General features: G+C 44.5%; 1 protein-coding gene across 2 annotated transcripts; it reads left to right on the top strand.

Annotated features, from left to right (window-relative positions):
• The first annotated feature begins 9,432 nt into the window (after nt 1-9,432).
• LOC108933949 (E3 ubiquitin-protein ligase SIAH1) lies at nt 9,433-17,617 on the top strand. Of its 2 annotated transcripts, none has more exons than XM_018751379.1 (3): nt 9,433-9,815; nt 15,136-15,192; nt 15,971-17,617. In XM_018751379.1, exons 2-3 carry the CDS (start codon nt 15,183-15,185, stop codon nt 16,819-16,821), a joined length of 861 nt encoding a protein of 286 aa, XP_018606895.1. In that variant the 5' UTR covers nt 9,433-9,815; nt 15,136-15,182; the 3' UTR covers nt 16,822-17,617. The 2 variants fall into 2 exon arrangements, with proteins under 2 accessions (XP_018606895.1, XP_018606896.1); XM_018751380.1 differs by having other exon boundaries at nt 9,439-9,787.
• The last annotated feature ends 10 nt before the right edge of the window (nt 17,618-17,627 follow it).

Consider the following 17,627-nt stretch of genomic DNA (forward strand, 5'->3'; position numbering starts at 1 on the left):
GCATAATTCATTTCTGGAGATCCTCTGTTAAAGAGAATTCTTGCAAAACAAAACTCTTAATAACCATTAATTTAAATACTACAATAAACTATGCATTCCTGAACCATGAAAGGTTCACTCATTTTTTTCACTCAATATGCAAAATTCCAACTTTATCTCATTCAAAACTAAACCCAGAACATCAGAACTGCTCTGGACATTTTCATGGCTTAAGATCCTCATGAATAACTGACAGTACAACTGTTTGCTTCCTTTTTCTTCCCCTTTCCATCTTTCCCACATCATTCGTGTTACTGCTGTTTTCTCTTTTTCTTTTATTCTTTAATACTGTTGTGTCTGAATGGAAAGCCAAACAGGGGGTAGCTCTGGTGCTTCACAGTTCCTAGGCTATAGGTTTGACTTCAGCTCAGTCTGTGTGCAGTTTGCATATTCTTCCCTTGTTTGTGGGCATGTCCTCCCTCTGGGAGCTCTGCTTTCCTCCATCAGTCCAAACGTATGTTTTAGGTGCATCTTTGGTTCTGAATTGCCTGTGGTGTGTGTATCTGTGTGTGTCTGTGTGTACCTTGCCTCATCCTTTGTGTTTATGGAATAGGTTCTGGACCACTTCATGAGACACTGCTTTAGCATTATTGGATGGATTGGTCTGTAAAAAAGAGTATCATTGTTACTATTATACTGCCTGACAAGTTAATTATCATAACGTAATTCCTGAAACAACTCTGAACACTTTTAATCCCTCTGCTGAGCTTTTGTCAAGTGTAATTTTCAATAAATGTACAGTAAATCAAATCACACAAAGCAATTCATAATGATATTGCCTTTCAAGAGAATTCTACACTTTTTGTCATGTCAAGTTTTGAACGATAGATAAGGTTTTACTTTGTCTTTTCAACCTACTTTCAAAACTTTCAAATTTAGAGCTCATTATTATGAAATTGAAGGGGGTGCGGTGGCGCAGTGGGTTGGACCACTGTCCTGCTCTCCGGTGGGTCTGGGGTTCGAGTCCTGCTTGGGGTGCCTTGCGACGGACTGGTGTCCCATCCTGGGTGTGTCCCCTCCCCCTCCGACCTTACGCCCTGTGTTGCTGGGTAGGCTCCGGTTCCCCGCGACCCTGTATGGGACAAGTGGTTCTGAAAATGTGTGTGTGTGTGTGTATTATGAAATTGTACAAATCACCAGTTGGTGTGAAAATTGGTGGGAGGAACATCAACAACCTTCGATATGCCGATGACATAAAAAAACAGGACCTGGAATATCTGGTCCAAAGAGTCAAAGAAGAAAGCAAACTCATGGGACTGTACCTTAACAACAAGAAAACAAAGGTAATGACAACAGCAGACAACAGCACAGTTCACATATCAATCGACAATGAAGAAATCGAATCAGTACAAGACTTTCTTTTCCTTGGATCCAAAATTAACCGCAGCGGCGAATCGGGACCGGAAATCAACAGAAGAATTGCACTTGGTCGTAATGCGATCCAAGGAATGGCAAAAATTTGGAAGAGCAAAGCTATTAGCATTGCAACAAAAGATCCGAATAACCAATGCAATTGTTTTCCTGATCTCCATGTACGCATGTGAAAGCTGGACATTCAAGAAGGCGGACAGAAGCAAAATTTACACTTTCAAGCTATGGTGTTGGAGGCAAATTGCTGCGCATGCCATGGACATCCAAGGTCACAAACAAGACGATCTTAGAGCGAGTCAAAACAAAGATATCGCTGGAAAGCAAAATCACCAAGCAGGGGCTCCTATAGTTTGTTCATATCATGTGAGCTAATTCCTTGGAAACATCATTAATGCTTGGCATAGTTAGTGGGATGAGAAGAAGAGGACCTCCAAGAACACGCTGACTGGACATCATTAAAGCCGACACGAACATGCCCTTGAAACAAGTAAAAGACATGGTCAAAAATTGTAATGCATGGAGAATGATGATCCATGAAGTGACCGAAAGTCAGCCTTGACTGAACAGTTAAATCATCATCATTATAAAATTATGTCACCAGGGCTTCTATTCTTAATAGGAATTTCTGCTCTCATGAGGTGGTTCTCATAACTGTGATCTGACAGTTTGTTATGAAAATTTTAGGGTACAGGTTACATGTGTTTGTAAATCCAATATGAGATGAGCAGCAGTTGTTAATTAAGATGCAGCCAAACTGGAAAGATAGAGAGATGCAAATGCAGCAGTGTGCAGAACTTTCCTCTTTTATTATGTCACAATAAACACAGAGTGTTTTTAATGCTAGCAAGCATTTATGTCTCTTACAGTAATTAATCCATCATATAATGATAACGTACTTTACCCTGGGGTCCAAAAATTTCTACTCATTTACTCATCTCACATTAGAGAGTATATTAAGAAAAGAAAACAGGAGTGAGCTGAACACAGCCCTCCACAGACAAAGACAGAAGTCATACATTTACATTTACATTTATTCATTTAGCAGAAACTTTTGTCCAAAGCGACGTACATCTTAGCAAAAGTACAATTTATGCACACATATTTAGCAGAATGAAACAAATACACGTCAGAGGCCCCTGAAGGACTTCAGCCCATACATATACACACAAACACACAAACACACACACAGGTCCACAGCTGACCTCACACAGACCCCTATTATTGCACCCATAGATTGAAGCAACGGCGCTCTGTGGGCGATGAGATGTCCATGTCCATGTCCAGAGCTTAGGATCCTGTGTAATGGTTGTATGTGAGGCAGGTGGTGGGAGGACTATAGGGTGTGAGCTGTACAATACATCTGTCCTTCAGCGCAGCATCATTGTGCACAAGTACTTTGTGGGACAGCTGGGGGACATGTGTGTTGACAAACACATGTTTGGAGCACCATGATCACTGAGCTGGAAGCATGAGAGCCCATGATGGGGGTTAACCTGGTGCAAGTGCTGCACAGCAACACTCCCACATTGCTTTGGGAGCAATACCTGTGGGGTGAGTTGCATCAATCCACCAACTGCTCTCAAGAAGCATTTCAGCTGAGGACGTGTTTATTTCTTCCTGTTTGTTTTGAATGTGAACCAACACAAACCTGCAGGTGTTCGATTCCAGGAGTTTGGCTGTAGAGCACAGAATTTCTGCTGCTCATAGTGTTTGTGTGAGCACTGACCTGATCCTGTCTCCACTGCAAGTGAGTCTGGTGCACAACAGCTGGCCCATAATCTCCACATTTGCCAGCAACCAGGATGTAATGTGCAAAGCTGCCAGCAACAGCATCCTCACTGCCATGAAGACAGATGACCGCACATACCTCAAGCTTTTGAGCAGGTGGAAGTACTTACCCTTCTCTGGCTTCCTGCTATTCCCACTTTAGGGCTACTCGAGGAGGCAGTCTTTCTCCCTATCCCTCCCTCCCTCCCTCCCTCTGAAAATGTTTTGTGTGTGTGGTGGAGAACAACCACATTTCATGATGGAGATGTGTATCAAGGTGTTTTCTCAGAAATTTTTGGAAACTCCAGAGGCTCTCCATGTACAGCGTGTGCGTGCGATTGTGTGTGTGGCATTTACCTGCAATTGGGACACGCTGAACTGAGAACAGAGGAGCTCTGTTGTCAGAAAAGATGAGAGCCCAATATTTGTCTTGTGTCTATGGGTGGCATGGTGGCACAGTGAGTAGCGTTGCTGTCTCAGAGCACCTGGGTGGTGCGAGAGGATATGGGTTTGAGTCCCTGCTCAGTCTGTGTGGAGTTTGCATGTTCTGTCCTGTGTCTGGGTGGGTTTCCTCCCACAGTCCAAAGACATGCTGTTCAGATTCACCCATAGTGTGTGAATGCCAGAGAGAGGCTGTGTTCTTCTGATGTACGGATGAGTGACCCATTGTAAGTAGTGTATCTAGCAGTGTAAGTCTCCTTGGTGAATAAGGTGTGTGGACTGATAACACTACATAGAGTTCATTGGAAGTTGCTTTGGAGAAAAGTGTCTGCTAAATAAATGTAAATGTTGTTTGTGAATGGGAAAACCAGGAACCCAAGGTGTAGATGTAGCCTTTTTGGTCTTTCTCCTCACTATAACCCAGCCACCATGAGGCTGGGATGGGTACACATTGTGTGCAGTACATGTGTAATGTATATACATATTATGTGTGCAGTACATGAATATACACCCAGTGTGAGCTGTGCATTAAATTTATATTTATTCATTTAACAGATGCTTTTCCCCAAAGTGACATGCATCTCAGAGAACAATACAGAAAGTGCATTACAGAACAGAAAGAGATTTGGACGCAGACATATTCCGGCGCGCAGCACCGTGGGCTTGGATGGGGCGAAGAAGGACGCCGAGACAGCGTTCATAACGAACGATTTATTCGAACACCAACACAAGGAAAATAATGCTCTCAGGCCTAGGACCCCCTTTTCTTCCAGGACCTGCACTTGCAACCAGTCTGCCTTAGCGCTTCTAAGCTTTCTCAAGGCACTGGGAAACACGGTCACCCTACCATTTTCCCCTTAAGTGCCCCCAGTGGTTACACACCATTTAACATTATCTCCCATAATGCAACTACTTGCATTTAAACACACACTCCCCTCCTAAAACAGTAACGCGGGGTCGTTACAATATTATTCTTCGGTTCAATACTTAACCACACCTTTACCATAATTTTCTGTTAAGTCGATGTTTCACAGAAAAACACATGTTGTGTACACAGGATGCTGGAAACATTGCAGTGAATTTGTACATGTTTTGAGTTCTGTTGTTCATTTAAAAAAAAACCTTGACGTTAACGGTTAACTGTACAGTGTTATTTTTTTTCACTCGTTGTGTCGAATTGGGTGAATCGATACATACTGTTCACTGAACAGCAGCAGTTTTTCCGTCGTGTTCGACCACAACATGGACACAGTAGACTAATAGTGGGTCAGGAGGAGTACGGACTGCAAGTCATGTTATGAATATCTCCAGAAATAACGTGTCATATAATCACTATCTGAAATCTGAAATATCGCATTGATGTCACGTGTAATATATCTCATAATATTTAAAAACTAAAAGAGATGGAACGGCGGTTTGAACGACAGAAATCAGCACAGAAACTACAACGTAGCACTAATGAATGACCGATGAATTCAAGCGTCTGCGGCATTGTAGGGGAACTGCTGATGTCACTTCCAGTGTAAACACCATCCACATTCCAGTAGAAGAGATAGGATGGTGGTTCGAACGGTACAAATCGGCACAAATGTAGCACTAATAACGAATTAGCCCGAATTCGAGTTTCTCTGGCGTTGTGGGGGGGGCTGGAGTAAGGTCACGTGCCATGTGACACAACCAAATACATGTATATCTCCAGAACCAAAGGAGGTAGAACCGCGGTTTAAACAGCAAAAATGTAGCACTAATGAATGAGCCCCAATTCGAGTCCCTGCAGCATTGTAGGGGGCTGGTGACATCACGTGCTATGCAAACAACCCCTCTCATCATCAAAGTAACGGAGATAAAACTGCGGTTGGAAGGGCGCAAATTGGCACAAATGCAGCACAAACGAATGAGCCCAAATTTGAGTTTCTGCAGCGTTGTAGGGGGGCTGGAGTGACATTATCTGCCATGTAAACAACCTTTAATATTTCCAGAACCAAGCCGATAGAACTGCAGTTTGAACAGCAGAAATCGGCACAAATGTAGCACAAAAGGAATAAGCCCAAAATCGAGTTTCTGCGGCGTTGTAGTGGGGCTAGAGTGACGTCACTTCCGAAATAAATAAATGTTAATATCTCAAAAACTGCAACAGCACAAATTCTATTTTTTTTTTGGCACAAAACGGCACAAATGTAGCACTAACAAGTCATAGGGTTTTTTTTTCATTTGTGCTGTTTGTAGAGGGACCAGCTTCACAGAGCTTTCTGACTGCAAGCCGGTGAAAACTTTGACCACTACACTCCCCTGCTGGCCCAGGGTTAACTCATTGTGAACTGGAGCAGTGTATGATTTCTGTACTGCTGAACCTCCCTCTTTCAGAGTGTGTGCATGTGAGTGAATGATAACCAGCTTGACCACCTCTTCATACTGAAGGAGAGTGACCCTAGTGCTGAAGTGATTGCTAGGGTACACAAACACACCTCCATAGAGAGAGAGAGTAATTTAGAGTCACCTGAAATTGCAGCCTGAAACAAGCCTTTGCACTGTAGGAGGAAATCCACGTCAACATGGAGAGAACACACAAACTTCACCCAGACTGAGTTTGATTGGAACCGCCGTCTGGCATATACAGTAACAGTATAGTCTACGTCTACATCCGCTTGTCCCAAGCAGGGTTGCAGCAAACTGAAGCCTAACCCAGCAACACAGAGCGCAAGGCTTGAAGAGGGAGGGGACACACCCTGGACGGGATAACAGTATAGTAATATATTCGTTTCATTTTACTTTTATTTAATCCAAGCAGAGGTGCAACATCATCCCTAAGCGACACAGTTGGAGCAGCACAGCTAGTGGTCTGCAGGGAAGGGATACATGCACATGCAATCTGACATTTACATTTTTTATTAATGTATCTGAGCTCTTTGTCTAGAAGGTTTGTGCATAAGCTACTTACCCTAATTTACTGATTTATACAGCAGGGTAACTTTTATGCTTCATTTTAGGGTAAGCACCTTGATCAAGGCATTTACAGCAAGAGGTGGGTTTCAAGCTATGCTCCACTATGCCCTCTATGCAATAACCACTGTGCCAGCTTGAGCTCATTTTTGTGAAAGTTGTGCAATACATATGTGGGTATGTGGCTGTGGAGTTCAATGCTGCTGTTCACATCCAGGGTGGTAGTCCATGCTGGTGTTTTATGATGATGACAAACAAATAGATCATGAATCAGCTCTGAGTTCTGGGACACAGTATTTCAATATATATTGTGACAGATTCTGGATGCATTGCTGGGAAATGTCAATATACATTGTGAAAGATCCTGGATGTATTGCTGGGAAATGTCCATCATGTTGAAGACACTCATGTGCTTCTGTGCAGCCCACAGTGCACATTCCACCAGCCAGTAGTTCTGCTATGTGGCCACCTGGGGACCATAAACTGATCTGCAGTGTACCTTACAGCTGCAGGTGTGCCAGGACATGGCGCATGTGTTTAGCTGCTGTGCTATTCAGGTTACCCTCTTACATGGAAATTATTTCAAAAGGCTGATTACTCAGCTGTCCTGCTATCTCAGGCATTAATAATAAACATAACAATAAACTTTATTTTATATTGCACCTTTAAAAGCAGCCTCTTACAGTGTTTTACAGTAAGCTCAAACATTGTCAGAATGGTGAAATAGAACATTTTAGAGTGATTCCTGCTGAGTAATCCCTTAAATTATGTTAAATCTTGGTAACTCCAATAAGTATCAGGTTGGGTATAGTACAAGCATCAGGCAGACATTTGATATGCAAACATCTAGGGAGAGTGGTCCAGGAGTCCTCAGGCCTCCTCAGTTTCTCTGTGTTTTTCCTATTCATTGTCACTGATTCACACACATGTTCTCTGTCTCAGTCCAAACACCTGCTGGGTTGCTGTGGGCTATCAGTATACAAAAACAGTAGCAGTACTGAGCATTCCAATGGTTACTGAATCAACCAGGCTCGGGTGGCTGGAGTCTCCGATGATCCTCTGTGCTTTCCTTACACACCACCTGGTGTAGATTTCCTGGAGGGGGGGAAGCTCACCTCCGACGATGTGCTGGACTGTTCGCACCATTTTTTGCAGAGCTTTGCAGTTGAGGGTGGTGCTGTTCCTATACCAGGCGGTGATGAAGCCAGTCAGGATGCTCTCCATGGTGTAGGTGTAGAATGATTTGAGGATTTGGTGGCTCATACCAAACTTCCTCAGCCGTCTGAGGAAGAAGAGGCGCTGGTGAGCTTCCTTCACCACTGCCTGAGTGTGAGTGGACCATGTGAGGTCCTCAGTGATGTGAACCCCGAGGAACTTGAAGCTGTTGACCCGCTGCACTGGTGTCCCATCGATGGTGATAGGGGTGTGCTCCCTGTCCTGTTTCCTAAAGTCCACTATAAGCTCCTTGATCTTTTTGATGTTGAGCGAGGGGTTGTTTTCCTGCCACCAGTGTGTTAGAGTGCACATCTCTTCTCTGCAGGCTGTTTCATCATTGTCGGTGATCAGACCTACCACCATTGTGTCATCCGTGAATTTGACAATGACATTGGAGCTGTCCGTGGCCACGCAGTCATAGGTGTATAAGGAGTATGGGAGAGGGCTGGAATTCATCCTGGGCAGAGTTCACCATCTCCAGGTTTTCCACCATGCAGACCAGTGTGATATGTTGCCAGCTGTTGATTGTGTAGCTCTGACATTTGTCAGTCTGGAGGCTAGTTTTGACATTTTACTTGATTTAGTTGACTTAGGTTAGTCAGGACTTCTCATGCAACATCATGCAAAAATAGAGGAAAAGTGAATGATTTAAGGATGCTGATACTGCAGAGCAGCCTGTGGGTCTTTCAGAAAGTGCAAAATCGTTCAGCTATTGCAGCCTGTCAAATTTAGCGAATCAACAATAACAATTAGCTGTCCAATAAATAATTATAGATGTTTTAAGTCACTTCATAAAACTTCTTAAAACTATATATAGATGTGCATCGATAACCTGAGGCAACAGAGCTGCACACAGCCTCAATATATAAGGCTAGTATGTTCATTTTTACATTCCACGATGACCTTCCTACGTGATGGAACTGGATGGAATTTCACAATGTCACCCTCTGTCATTATGAACAAGATTTGTGAGCAATAAAAAATGACCATGAGAACATAGTGATTAAGGACATTGACTTATAACCTTAAAATCATTATACGTGGACTTTTATAACCTTAAAATAAGGGTAATTATTGCTCCGTTAAAATACTGTAGCCCGCTGACAGGGACACACGAACAGCGTTCACTGAATGTTTATTGGAACAACAGCACCGGCGCGCACCAATGGAAATAATGCTCTCGCGCCGAGGACCCCTTTTCCTCTACGAGCTGCATCTCAAAAGTGAGCCTGCTCAGCCTTACTTAAGATTTCCTTCTCCCACACTGTCCAACAAGCACTCGCTCCCTCCCTGACTCCGTGTCAGCCAGTTGATCAACTATTTTCACATTTACCCATTTTTATCTATTTAGAATAAATATCTTTCCCCGCTCGAACACGACACCCCAGGAACCCGGGTCGTTACAATAACTAGCTAGAAAACAAGGGTAAGATATTAATATTTGTAGCCAAAAGACTAATGAATACTGCAACATAAAATTACCCTATCCTTTATTATGTACTGTTGTATGCTTCTCTCGCTACTATACCGCCCACTTTTTATAATTCGGTAAGATGACTGGCTGATCTTGGAACCAATTAGTGATGGTACTTGGCAGAATGTCTGTTATTTCATTGGCTAAAGCAGCACTCGCTTGACGTGTTTCCCCACCCCCACCGACTTCCCTCAGCTGTGCGTTCCTCCGACACTCGGGTTCCATCAGGACTGAACGCCGTCGTGACTTGTTAGACCTCTGCGCCGCCTGTGGCATGGGGAAGTGGGACGATTCTTCAAGGAACACCACTTAATACGAGGTTTCCGGACGTCGGAAGGCCGTCCAGGCCGCGCGATTCAGAAGCGCGCGCCTGAAGGCGCGATCCCGCGGAAAAGCTTCAGGAACGGTAGGCCTTGACTTGAGTTGAGTCCGAACAAGAGCGGCGGCTGCAGTGCTGGTTCTGCGGCGCAACACCGAGCAAGTCGAAGTGAAACAGCGCAGGAGAACCGGCAAACGAGCGCCGAACAGAGTGGGGAGAAGGTCAGTCGTGACGGGGGCCTGTGCAGAGGTAAGGCTGAGGCCCGAAGGCCGCGGCTGCGACGTGCTTTGAGCCTTTGTTTTCTGAGGGGGAGCTAACAGGCTAGCGGGCCGTGTGAACCATGATGAGCCCAGGTGTAACACGGCTATGTATGATCTCCCAGTCATCATTTGTTTAGTTAGTAGTGTTAACACGGCATGCCACAGACAGAACCCTCTCAGTGTAAACTTTCTCCATAGGTGTGTCACTGATGAGGGCATGTTCATGTTGTTGTAACTTACAACCTGTTTAACAGAAAGCTGACAAAGTAAGGCTGTTATGTTTTCTAGGTCAGAGTACTGAATCTTATTATAAACAAGCATTCACGGTGTACTGGACCTTTTTACATTTACTCATTTAAATCTGATTTAGCAGATCCTTTCTCCAAGTGATTTCCAGTGAATAACTAGTTATATCACCCCACACTTTATTCACCCAGTGACTTATAATGCTAGATGCACTACTTGTGAGTCACTTATCATATCCATACACGAGTGAAACAGTTTCTCTCTGTCACACACACCATGGATGGTTTTAGAATTACCAGTCCACTTGAGCAGCATGTCTTTGAACTATGGGGGGAAACCTACAGACATGGTGAGAACATGCAAACTCCATACAAACTGACTCAGAGCAGGGATTGAACCCGTGTGTCCTCTCTCACCACCCAGGTGCTGTGACAGCAAAACACAACTAATAAAATCACACAGTAAAACTGTGGATAATACTTGACAAAAGCTGTCAGTGTCAGTACCACAGATACTTTTAATCTATAAAATCACTGACTTGTTCTTTCTTAATAACCACTTGCCCAGTGCAGGGATAAGATGGTCCAGAGCCTATGACAGAGGTATAGTGCATGAGACAGGGTGCACCATTAATGAAGTATGCATCTACTGCAGAGCAGTTGTGTGCACTTGCACACATGCACAAAGTGCAGTTTGGGTCTACAATTCATTTGTGAGAGTTTTATGATGTGTCAGAAGTCATCATGTTAAGATTGAGGAGCTTGGGCAGAAAGCATCGTACTGCATCAACTCTGTAACTGTCCTGCGTTTGGGGGTGCTGCACAAATATGGTGAGGTACTGTGCTTTCACCTACCTGAGGACCAGCCTGTGTTTCCTCAGCATCTTGTTTTTCTTTGAAGAGCATTTGAAGGTTAAATGTGGTTTTACTTGTCTCTGACTGAATGTGAAGTGGCTAATGACACAGTAGGGATGGAGAGAGCAAGTGACTCCATTTATAGTTCACAAGGATAAAGGCCTCTTGATGTGTTGTGAACATGAGACCAAATGACTTCAGGAAGGATGTAAGGTGTTTGAAGGACATGGAAAAGTCAAGAGTTGACTTGCCAAGTAAATAATTTAGTGGCGAAAAAGTGGTTTATAACCTCTTAGATGAAGTGGGAGTCTTGGCACCTGCACAGCCATCGTGTACTTCTCATCAGTGGGTTTTGGAATCCCAGACTGAGCTTGACTTGAATATGGCTCCTGTCCCTTGAGTAGTCGGTGTGAGTCACTTGCCCAATGGGTAGTTTGAAGCCACATGCTGGCACTGTGATGTACCAAGATGTACACAGGGCATTGTAGACAGACAGTACCAATTTACCATGCAATTAACATTGGAACTTGCAGCACGATCTTCTCCAAAATAGTAAACATTCAGTTTAGAGAGCTGTTTCTCGGTAGTGCCGGAGGTCTTCACGTGTTCTCCATACTCCTCTTTTCATCCTCACAGCAGTCTGTGACCGCTAGTCCCCTCTACAGGTGGTAAACAGGGATGACCAGGTTACAGCTTTCAGAAAATGACAATCCTTTTTGACATGCGTGAATGTTTATCATACCTGACTTAATTTATAACATTTACTCATTTAACTGACAGTTTTGTCCAGAGTGACTTATTGAGCATACAACTATTTACTCATTTATACATACACCCTGCATTGACACCAGGCTACAGGAGACCACGTGTCCTTATAATGGGTCATTTTACTGGAGCAATTTAGTGCTTCCAAATAGCGATCTTCTTTTTCTTAAAAAAAAGAAAAAACCATTTGGGTAGGAAGGTTATTTTTGGCAAATGTCTCATCCATGCTAGTTGCATTGGTGGTTTACTTATTGAAGCAGTACTCAGTTTCATAGTTTGTGTTTTAAATCGCAAAACATACTGCATGCTTTGGTTGTGCACAGTAATAAGTGCTGTTGAAGTGTGTTTAAGTACTGTTAGTATAAGGTTTCGGTTTATCTTTGAAACCTGTAAATGATAAAATGTATAAATGGCTGCATATGAGGCTAAATATGGTAGAGCTTAAGTGCTACTTTATCTGCTGTTGCATTTTTTGCACCACTTGTTTCTTACCTCACTTTGGACTGTGCCTTGCATTTTTTTATTATTTTTTTTTTGCTGCTGCACCTTTATGGTTCTGTGCTACATTATTGTTGTCTGAAGTTGGGTATTTCATTTTGTCCTTCCCTTCCACAAGTTGTCAGCGTTTGTGGTGACTTTTTGAGTGATGGACAGCCTTAGTCCTGTGTGCTGCATTGTTGGGCTCTGTCAATAATGAGCTGAGGAAATACAGAAGGTGATTTAGATTGAGATTTGTGTACCTAGGTGGTCTGCAGAACTCTGTGTGTGGAGTGGATTAAGGGGGATTAGACAGGTTTGGTCCCTGCTGCTGGTTGTCTTACTGATATATACAGTTAAGTGCTGATAAACTGACTACTGTAGTCTGTGTGCCCAGTTGCTGTGTGTCTGGCTTCAGGGTGAGCTTTAAGACACCACACGTGGCTAGCAGCTCCATTGAAAGGCCCCATGTGAGGTGACTTGTGCTCCTAGACCACACAGGAGCACTTCTCATATTTACAAATGGGTCTGAGACTTTGATGTGTGAGGGAGAGTGTCTATCTTTTCCTGGTACCAAGTTTCTTCAATAATTATCATTGTACTTGTAAACGAGTGCTTTTCAGCCATCTGTATCTTAAGTGGACCATGTAGATACATTCACAAGTATGTGTTTGGTTGCAGGGTTCCACCCCTCCAGTGTGCTGGGGAAGGAGCAGAGCTCCATGTGGTCAGCTAAGCTCATGGGGGTAGACAGAGCTTGTATTTGTTGTTGCTGGTAGCTTGAAAGCCAAGTCCCTACCTTCTGTCCAGGTAGTCCTCCTATGTTCTGAACCCCTACTGAGGCCCTTTCTCTCTCTAACTTGTTTTACCATAGTATATTAGTTCACATTACACTGGTACAGAGCTTTGTCTGTTTGCTGGACTTCAGGCACTGGGCTGTCATGAGCACTGCCAGTCTCAAGGATGCTGCTGTCAGTGAGCCCCAGTTATTGCCTGCAGGAGGGCCTGTGAGTTGTGACTGCAATTGCAGTGGGCACCAGGAAGAAGCAACTCATTTGGGCCCCTGTGTTGACACCAGGCTACGGGAGACCGCATGTCCTCGCTTCAGACCGGAAGCCTGTTTAGCATCCTTACCTCTGATTTCACAACTTTGTCTGCAGTGTAAGCTGGTTGCCATGGCTTTGTACAAACAATGCACTGATGCTGTGTTTTATGGAAATCTGGTGTTTGCATTCTGCAGTGTTCTCAGCTGTGATCACTGGTCCCATTTACAGGAAGCAGGTAACTGGTTCATTGGTGCCTTTGGTTATAAACACTGATGGTTTGTGTTTATTTGCATTCAAAAGGTTGTTTTGATGTGTTTCAAAGCAATGGTGTGTTAGGTGAGCTGATGTTCATGAACCCCTTATGAAAGATTACTGAAGATCAGACTTGTTTACTTTTTAGTGGTCTTGTGCTTCAGAGGCTTATGCTCTCTATTTGTGGTTTTGGTTGTTATAGCAGCCATGTCAGAAAAAGCTAGCTGCTCCTGGTCAGAGTGCAATAGTTTATCAATTTATTGATGGACAGTTTTCTAGGAGAGGTGCTTACCTTTCACCAAGTTCCTTAGAGAGATCTGTGCCTTAAAGGTAAAATATTCTGCTCTCGACCTTCCTGGGGCCATTGTTGACAGCTTGTGCTTAGAGTTCAGGATGTCCCCCAAAGGGTATGTGGACATGTTGCAGTATTGCTTTTTATGTGCTTTTGTTCTGTGGGTGTGGCCACTTGTGTTCAGAGTTGACCTGCGTTGTCATTTGAGACAGGGGTCCAGCCTTAGAGGAAGGGCCTGGCTCTCCAAGGCCAGGGCATGTGACAGTGCTCTGAAAGGGGAGAGTGCAGCAGCCTTTTGTGCCACAGCCCCTGAACTGTGGGATGGAAATGGAGCTGTGCAACTCAGCAGGGCAACCCTGGTTTACACCAGTCCTGTGTGCCTCAGGCCAAGCTGCATTTTGTCTGATGGGGCTGTGGATGCATGCAGGGAAACGAGTGGAAAGGGTTGCAAGGTTCTCTAGTAACTGGACACCCTAGTAGCATTCCTCGGTTATAGCAGCTGTTCTTTGGACCGCTCATTTTTGCCCCTCCCCCTCTTCCACCTCTACTGCTCATTTCCCCCCTCTACAGCCTCAGAGACTCTGGATTAGGACCACATAGAGGTGGCAGAGGAGTGCATGTATTTTGGAGATATGCTAGTGGCATGAACCTCATTTTTGTATGTTGGGGATGAGGAAAGCAGTCAGCTGTGTGAACCCTGATGCCGAGGAGACTGAGAGCTGTGAGGAAATATCCTGCGTGTCAGATAGCAACTACAGGGAGCGATTCTTTTGAAATGCAACTTATATGTGGTACTTAAACAAAAATTCATATCTCTATCTGCAGACAGGGTGTAAGTTATTGTTCTCTGCTGTCTCACCTCACTGCTAAACAACTGAGCAGCTGATGGTAGCAGCTATGCTTTTTGATCCAAAGGATGTAAATTCAAATCCCACCTCCAGTAGTAGTACCTGAGCAAGTACTTACTCTAAATTGCTCCAGCAAAAATTACCTAGCTGTATCAATGGGTAAATAATTGTAGGAAGTGTAATGTTGCTTTTGGAGAAAAGCATCAGCTAAATGAATAAATGTGAAACTGAGATGGGTTGCTTTTTTTTTTTTTTTTTTTTTTTTTTTTTATTTGATCAGGCAAGTTGAAATTGGCACGAGCACAAGTTGTTTGACAGTGAAGTGTAAATGTGGTGATATTCAATGACACATTGCATTGTTGTCTTATATTGACACTTGATAATATTGTTGCCTGGCCAAAGGTCTAAATCCCAGCGACACCTGTATGTGTCGGACTATGTGAAAAGATTATTTAATCACCTGTTTTTCATTTTTATTTGTCATTTGTGTGTTTTGTTGAGCAAATTACTAAAGTTTTTTACCTTTCAGATATCCCAAACTTCCCCAAGAAGAAGAGGACCCTAACTGGAAATCATATGGACGAAGGCAAGTGATGACACCCCCCTCCCCCAGCACACACTACCACACAACCTCAGCTGGTCCACTGCTGTCCTCTGTCTGGGGAATCAAGCAGACTCCTGATCCTCAGAGGACAAGGGTTCTGACTGGCTTGGGACACAGAGTAGTCCAAGGAGCCTGGGCACATTTGGCAGAGATTCTGGTCAGGGCAGGAATTATTTGTTCTTTATGCTATGAAGAGAATCCTTTTTATTAGCCATGGTGCCCCACACACTGCTGTGCTACTGACCCTTTTAACCCACTGCCCTCCCATGTAGTCTGATGGGCCTCAGCTACACACTGATTGCCACTTCGTTTTTGGAATGATGCGTGCATGTATGTGAGTCTGAGTGGGGAAAATGGGTCTCATGAAGGAAAAATAGAAAATGATGTATGTACAACAAAGTGCCCCTGGGGGGGTGGCTGCTAGTGGCAATCTGCCTTCCACTGTAGCCTCAGGTTTAAAATGGAAGCGCTGGAAGAACATGCAAACTCCACTGAGGCTGTTGGATTCAAACCCATCATTGGAAAGCACAGGTCTTGTCCTGCTGTCCTCCTATGCATATCCTAGTGAAGATTTTTTTTTTATGTTTTCCACCAATACAGCTGTAACTTGTGAAAATAGGTTGATAATCTCTTGTATTGCTGTTGATCCCTTACTGTACTTCATTACCAGTTTGTGTGACAGAGAGAGATGGATGCAGTCTCTTAATACATGGACATTTTCTTTCTCTCCCTGTCCTGACCTTACCACTGTACCATCCAGAAATGAGTCGCCAGACTGCCACTGCGCTCCCCACCGGAACATCTAAGTGTGCCCCCTCCCAGCGGGTTCCAGCACTGGCAGGCACCACGGCCTCCAACAGCGACCTGGCCAGTCTGTTTGAGTGCCCCGTCTGCTTCGACTACGTGCTGCCACCCATCCTGCAGTGCCAGAGTGGACATCTGGTGTGCAGCAACTGCCGCCCCAAGCTTACGTGCTGCCCCACCTGTCGAGGACCCCTGGGCTCCATCCGCAACTTGGCCATGGAGAAGGTGGCCAATTCGGTGCTCTTCCCCTGTAAGTACGCCTCGTCAGGCTGCGAGGTCACCCTGCCGCACACAGAGAAGCCGGAGCATGAGGAGCTGTGCGAGTTTCGGCCCTACTCCTGCCCCTGCCCAGGGGCCTCCTGCAAATGGCAGGGCTCCCTGGATGCAGTCATGCCCCATCTGATGCACCAGCACAAGTCCATCACGACACTGCAGGGTGAGGACATTGTCTTCCTGGCCACAGACATCAACCTGCCGGGGGCTGTTGACTGGGTCATGATGCAGTCCTGCTTCGGCTTCCACTTCATGCTGGTGCTGGAGAAGCAGGAGAAGTATGATGGACACCAGCAGTTCTTTGCCATTGTGCAACTCATTGGCACGCGCAAGCAGGCTGAAAACTTTGCCTACCGCTTGGAGCTTAATGGCCACCGGCGCAGGCTCACCTGGGAGGCCACGCCCCGTTCTATCCACGAGGGCATTGCCACTGCCATCATGAACAGTGACTGTCTGGTATTCGACACCTCTATTGCACAGTTGTTTGCTGAGAATGGTAACCTGGGAATCAACGTTACTATCTCCATGTGCTGAGGACATGCAGGTGTGTACACAGGGCACCTGTTGGAGGACATGTCATTTTCTTTGGTTTAGCAATGGTATTGCTTGGCAGACTCCTGCCACCCTCCTCACAGGTGCTGTCAGGGTTTTCAGTGTTGCACAGAACCTGCACAGGGACAAGAGCTTGAAGGATAAGGTGGAAGCTCTGAATCTCTCAAATGTCTTTCATGCAAAATGCATATTTCACAACAAAGACCCTAATAACAGGATGATACTCCAGAGGAATTTGACATTTCAAGCTCATTTAGATACAGGTAGCCATGGTAAGTTTCAGTAGTTATGAAGCTGAGCATTAAGTTCTGAAGGACAGCTAGAGCTTCAGTCCCTTGAGTAGCTGGGCTCTCTGATATGGCTTCAGCTGGAGGATTCTGAGAAGTTGTGAATGTTACAATAGAAGTCAGACTTCAAGAAATTTACAGCTCATTTCAATTTAAAGAGGAAGTTTTATGAGAATTGTGTATCTTTTTCCCCCTCACTTGGTTATCTTCTTGGTCCCTGTTGAAGCCTTTGAGATGCTGGGGTACATGAAACACATCTGATTATTTCTGCTTAAACCACTGAGCATCAGTGTGGGGGGCATTTATATTAATATTAATTATTTTGTAATGGTTTCAAGAGATGTAAAGTTGTGGTTAATTCTGTGTAAGCTGTTTATTTTTGGAATCCTGTTTTTCTGATAGTGTTGCTGGTCTTTGTTTTGCAGTGTGAGACATTAGACTTCCCTCATTGTAGTTTGCTGCAACCTCAGCCTATCCTTTGTTTGCTTTTGTTTGTCATTA

The sequence above is a fragment of the Scleropages formosus genome, chromosome 1, assembly GCF_900964775.1.
Source record: "Scleropages formosus chromosome 1, fSclFor1.1, whole genome shotgun sequence".
In the NCBI taxonomy this organism is placed as follows: domain Eukaryota; kingdom Metazoa; phylum Chordata; class Actinopteri; order Osteoglossiformes; family Osteoglossidae; genus Scleropages; species Scleropages formosus.